The following is a 6092-nucleotide window of genomic DNA, read 5'->3' as shown; positions in this document are numbered from 1 at the left end:
ACTCATATCACCACCTTGGTCACCTGTCCAGGTATATTCTTGGAGTGAGCCACAGAGTCATGTGCCTGAATGCAGGGGATGAGAAATTCTAGAATATGAGGGGGTGGAGAAGAACACCTTCCCCTGATCTTGGCAGGGCAGGGAGGATAGGACCATTTCTGCATCCTTCACATCTCCTGCAGCCTTGGTCTCACAGCTTTTCCCTTTGCCTAGAGCTAAACATTTGAATGAAAATAGCCATGAGCCAAATTTTTTAAAGAGACATTTTTGAATTTTCTGTCAACCATCAGATTCCAGCAAGTCTATTTAGCACTCAGTAATCATTTGGGAACATTAAATGTGTGTGTGTGTGTGTGTGTGTGTGTGTGTGTGTGTGTATGAAATAGAACGTGAGAGAACCAGCTATTTATGAAAAAATTTTTAATGTATATTTTGCTTGTTGCCAATTGAATTCCTTGTGTATATGGCAAAAGTTAATATTATGAACTTAATTTGGTCTCTCTTCTGAGTAGAAAATTTTGCAATCTTTTAAGTTTTTCTCTCTCTTAAACACTTTCTCATAAATGAAATAGCTTTATTTAATTTTGTGCTTATAAGAATAACCCATGCTGAGGAGAGTGAATTAAATAAGACCAAAAAAATTTTAAAAAATAAAACCCCTATTTTAACTACTTCTATCCCTACTTGACAATCCACCTTGTACCCATTATGAGAAGGTCTGGTCCACAGGCAGAATGAACATCAGTGGCTGCGTGTAGAATTAGATCGAGTAGGTGCCTTCGGATAAAAGGAGAGAAAGAAAAAAAATTACTCTGAGATGTACCAATGGCCAATAGCTCTAGAAGAAGGTGCAGTCCCTCCCGGATAACCACGGAAAAATAAATACATACCACACAGAAAAAGGGTCACATTTGACCTCTGGGATTAGCAAAGACCAAAATGAGTGACAGGGCCCCGTGCCTTGGGGCGAGAGAGAGGGCTAAGCCGCGGTTGGGGGTGCGGAGGGCGCTCAGACGGACAGACTAGTGAAGGGAAGAAGTGGGCTGGCTCCTGACGCACTTTCTGCGGGTGGGAGGGGAACTAGGGACCCGAGCCCACTGGTGACGTTTTTCTCACGTGATCTGAAGCCGACGTGTGCAGAAGTCCCTCTCCTCCAGGTACCAGATCCCTGTTTCCGTGGAGGAAGGCAGACTTCAGACTGAGGGACAGAGAAGGCAACTGCCCTACAGCCCTGCAGGTCGGTACAAGCCGGGGACCCCTGAGGTAGGGATGGTAATGCACATAGGCTACAGAGGATCGGATCTGCTTTCTAGATACCGCCCCGTTCCACCCCCATTCATTTTGGCGCAGAAATTTTTTTGTGTTGGGCAAGAGGTATGGGTACCAGCTTTTATTTCCCTGGAGAAGTGCAGGCTTCTGGCAGAAGGAAATGTGAGGAAGAGTCATTTCCCCGAGATGGCTACGAACCCATCCACAGCCTGTGGATCCCTGTGGTTGGGATGGCAGAGGGCAAAGACCAGAGCGGGTCCAGGGCTGGATTCTCTCCACTCCTTTCCCGATGCTCACTCATTTGGTGCAAGAAATGGAGGGCTTGGTGCGGGGCGGAGAGGGGGGAGGGGGGCGGAACTCGAGAGAGGTCAAGGGTTGAGAATTGGGTACCAGTTGGGAACTCCTAGGAAGCGGGCGACCGGCGATGTCTGATGGAGGAGGAGGAGGATCAGGGAAGAGAACAGCGACGAAACGGCGAGAAAACGGCCTGATCCCTGCAAGGCAGCGGGAGGCGGGCGCAGTCAGTGACCCCAGGCTGCGGAGGGCGGACCCTGCAACGGGTCCAGGCCTGAGTTCCCCGGTGTCTTTTCTCCATCCTCCCTCCATTTTGGAGCCGGAAATGGTGGGCTAAGGGGGTCAAGGGAAGGAGGTGCTGTAGAAAAAGGGAGACAGAGGTTTGATCTGGGATCACCTCCCTATCCAGGAGGAGTGGCTTCTGAACTAGGAGGATTGAGATGAGGTAGCAGCAAGACCAAAAATGTTACCGGGTTTGGAAATAATTTGTCTCTTGCATTGCAGAAAAATGTGGGCTTTCTGTGTATGTGGGGAGGCAGGAGGTGGCAGGAGTGTTTTGGACATTTCTGCCCTGCCCCCTATCTCTGTCATCACCACTTTCAGAGAAGTGGTGGGCTCTGCTATTTGGCTGCCCTAGGGTGAGGGATTTGGAATGTAGAGATCTGAGGGCAGCAGAACACTCTGTCTTCAGAACATCCTTGTCTCTAACCCCACTCATTTTCGTGCCAGAAAAGTGAGATAAAAATTTGGAAGGAAGATTCAGAAACATAGAAACGCTTTGGAAATAATCTTTCTTGCCTATTTCCCAGAAGTAGAACAATGGAGGCTCTTAAGAAGGAGCTGCCTGCAGAGGGGGAATCAGAGAATGCAAGGGAAAGGGCAAGGAGGTGACAGGAGCTGGGAAAGTTTTGACAAATAGGGTCCCAAAGAACCAGTGTCCAAGTTACCAGTCATTCACTTTCTCAATTTCTCATTCACCCACCTGTTTCTTGTCTTTCTGCAGGTCTTCACATCTGTGGTTGTGAGCACTAACCCAGATAAGAAAAGGAAAGACCTGCAGTATCAGTGCAGGTCAGTGGGAGAGGGCTACTGCACCAGGACCCTTGGGAGTAGGAGTGACTTAAGCCAGAGCAGAAGTTGGGGAGGCCACTGCCTGCCACCCCTCCTCCAATCCTCCCTCTTGCAGTTTCGGGATACATGACTGCTGTCAAGACCCTAAGGGAATATGGTGATCTGTGGCTGGTGAGGATAGAGGGGAGAATAAGAAAGTAAGAGAATGGAGGTGTAGCATCTGTGATGCCCCCTGAGGATATAAGAGTAGCCCTGAAATCTGAGAACTGGCTATGGTTCTGTTCTGTCTGCAATTTTATAAGTCTTACAACTGCATGCAAGGGGAAAAAGAAGAAAACTGCCCAGGATTTCTGCAGGTCAGTGTAAATTGGAACCACCCAGTTAAAATTGGTATGGGTAGGCATAGCCAAGGCCAGAGCAAAGTTTAAGGGCCAATATGCTCCTACGCATTTCTCAGCACATCCTCCTTAAATGTAGGGAGAAGCACCTGTGGAAGTTTCTGTAAGGTTGGCTCGTGTGAACAAGTGTAGAGTGAAAAAGAAAGGAAGGAATGTAAGGGTGGGAGTGCACCTGGAAGATGGGATAGGGTCAGGAAAACCCTAAGTTAAGAAAGACAAGTACTATAAGGACCTGCGTTCAACCCCCAAAGCCCTCAGTGTCCTGTGTCTTCTTTTTGTCTCATAGGAAAGGCAAAGAAGGGAACATCTCAACATGGAAAACCTCTACAAAGAAAATGAAGGAAAGCCAGAGAATGAAAGAAACCTAGAAAGTGAGGGAAAGCCAGAAGATGAGGGAAGTACAGAAGATGAAGGAAAGTCAGACGAGGAAGAAAAGCCGGACATGGAGGGGAAGACAGAATGCGAGGGAAAGCGAGAGGATGAGGGAGAGCCAGGTGATGAGGGACAACTGGAAGATGAGGGAAGCCAGGAAAAGCAGGGCAAGTCCGAAGGTGAGGGCAAGCCACAAGGTGAGGGCAAGCCAGCCTCCCAGGCAAAGCCAGAGAGCCAGCCGCGGGCCGCTGAAAAGCGCCCGGCTGAAGATTATGTGCCCCGGAAAGCAAAAAGAAAAACGGACAGGGGGACGGACGATTCCCCCAAGGACTCTCAGGAGGACTTACAGGAAAGGCATCTGAGCAGTGAGGAGATGATGAGAGAATGTGGAGATGTGTCAAGGGCTCAGGAGGAGCTAAGGAAAAAGCAGAAAATGGGTGGTTTTCACTGGATGCAAAGAGATGTACAGGATCCATTCGCCCCAAGGGGCCAACGGGGTGTGAGGGGAGTGAGGGGCGGAGGTAGGGGCCAGAAAGACTTAGAAGATGTCCCATATGTTTAATGCCTTTGGCCTTTAATTCTGATTTCTCTGATGGGAATATTGCCAGTCCTGCTTTTCCTGGCAGGCATTTGCCGGGCTATGTGCTTTAACCTTAAGCTGATACTTTCCTTTAGGTGTCACTCTTGTTACCAGCAGACTTTTGACCTACCTACAGTGCTCTGTCTTTTAGTAGAGGATTTTCACCCATGTGCATGGAATAAATGTTCATGGTACATTGTAAAATAACAATAAAAAAGAGTTTTCAGAACCATGTATACAGTATCAGCCCATTTCTGGAAAAAAAATGTTTACATAATATATCCATACATGGGGGACACTATGCAATTGAGTAGACCAAAGAGAAATCATGATTTTCTTTGTGTGGTGGGACTGAAAATTATTCTTTTTCTCATCTGTACTTTTTTAAATCTAAAAAGCACAAGCTATTTTTGTTTTAAAGGAAGTAATAAAAGGTAAACAAAATAAGAAAATAGTAAATACTAGGCAATCAAAAGAACTATTCATTGATCATATGAAGGCAGTGGAGACACTTACAATTATTCTTAGAACACAAAATGATAGATAAAACTCACATTACCCCTGGGACTTGAAGTTGGAGGAATCAACCTGGCAGTTACTACAGATTCATTGCTGTAAGCGACAGCCTTGTGTGAAACGGGGCTAAAACTTACCTCCCAGGGCTATGGAGTAGATCAGATATGGTGCTTGAGTCTGTGACCTGTGTTAGGCTGGCTCCTGCCCTCTCCCCTGCACTAACAGTACCAAGTCAGACAGTTGGTGAGGGTGTGGAGTGTTTCTGAGGGAGGTCTCACCTGTGCCTAAAAATAGGTACAGGAAGCTGAGAGATAGTTGCCACTTTCCCCTGGGTAATGCCACATCTGTTGGGCATTGTGCCCCCTCTCCAGGGTCCTGCACCCTCTAAGGCCCCAGTTGTTGCTGGTGGGCTAGAGTCTTCCAGGTAACAAAGCCCTTTAGATTCACCTGAAGTCCCTGGTGAATTGAATCCCCAATAGGTTCCCTTCTGAACTGTGGAGAATGTCCGTCTTCTCTCTTTATAGTTATGTTAATACTGACATGAAATGTGGGAAAAATGCTTCATAAAATCTTAACTAATATATTTGTCAGGCATTGTAATTACCCCACTAGACTTGCCCTTTAAAGCAGAGTTTATCTTACTCATTTTGTTACTCCATAGCACATAATAGAAGCTTAAAAAGTAACTACGTTAATTATTGAGTCAGAAGGCCTCAGTTCTTGGCCCAGTTCTGCCCCTGATTGAATACATAGCCTTGAAACTGTAATGTTATTCTTTAGCAACTGAAACTTGCCACTTCAAAAGGAACACAGCAGGAGATGGATTATATCAAAATTCATTGCTAAATGATTTTAACATTGGATATAGTAGTGTTTTTCAAAGTTTGCTACTTACTAGCAGACCTCCTGCATCGAAATCACCTAACTATCTTGTTGAAAATGCTGGATCCTGGCTCCCACCTCAGACCCAATGCGTCAGAATCGCTTCTGGTTTGTCTCCACAATGTGTGTGTGTGTGTTTGTGTATGTGTGTCTGCATGTGTCTTTTGCTTTTAGCTCCTTTTCATTTTTATCAAATGAATACACACACAAATTTTTAAAATCTTATAGTACAAGACTTTTTTTTAATTATTAAAAACTGCAGTTTTCCTTGCCATTCCACATTCCCACTCCTCAGAGGCTACTACCATAGGCAACTACCATAAACATTTTTGCTTTATTCTGGCATTTACCTCCATCTTTCTGAATAATATGTATATGTTCCTATTTCTTTTTTAACAGCTTTATTAAAAGGTAATTCACATACCATAAAATTCACCCTTTTACAGTATACAATTCAGTGGTGTTTAGTATATTAGCAGACTTCTGAAGTCATTATCATTATCTGGTTCCAGGATATTTTCATCACCTTAAGAAATCCCATATCCATTAGCACATAATGTCATGCCCACTCCCCTGTTCTCCTAGCATCTGGCAAGCACTGACCTCCTTTCTGTCTCTACAGATTTGCCTATCCTGGACATTTCTTATTAATTGAATAATACAATATGTGGCCTCTTATGCCTTGCTTCTTTCACTTGCCATAATATTTT

At 45.3% G+C, this 6092-nt stretch overlaps 1 protein-coding gene across 1 annotated transcript; it reads left to right on the top strand.

Moving 5' to 3' along the window:
* Positions 1–1094: 1094 nt before the first annotated feature.
* Positions 1095–4216, top strand: TCEAL5 (transcription elongation factor A like 5). Its single transcript, XM_032757337.2, has 3 exons — positions 1095–1237; positions 2567–2634; positions 3319–4216. The coding sequence occupies exon 3, from the start codon at positions 3346–3348 to the stop codon at positions 3964–3966; it is 621 nt and encodes a 206-aa protein (XP_032613228.1). The 5' UTR covers positions 1095–1237; positions 2567–2634; positions 3319–3345; the 3' UTR covers positions 3967–4216.
* The last annotated feature ends 1876 nt before the right edge of the window (positions 4217–6092 follow it).

This window comes from Hylobates moloch, unplaced genomic scaffold (assembly GCF_009828535.3).
Source record: "Hylobates moloch isolate HMO894 unplaced genomic scaffold, HMol_V3 SCAFFOLD_7, whole genome shotgun sequence".
Lineage (NCBI taxonomy): Eukaryota > Metazoa > Chordata > Mammalia > Primates > Hylobatidae > Hylobates > Hylobates moloch.
This window is presented reverse-complemented; position numbering and strand designations above follow the sequence as displayed.

What these genes read in the sequence shown, in the direction of transcription:
- TCEAL5 (XM_032757337.2), top strand. Translation starts at nt 3,346, where the DNA reads ATGGAAAACCTCTACAAAGAAAATGAAGGAAAGCCAGAGAATGAAAGA.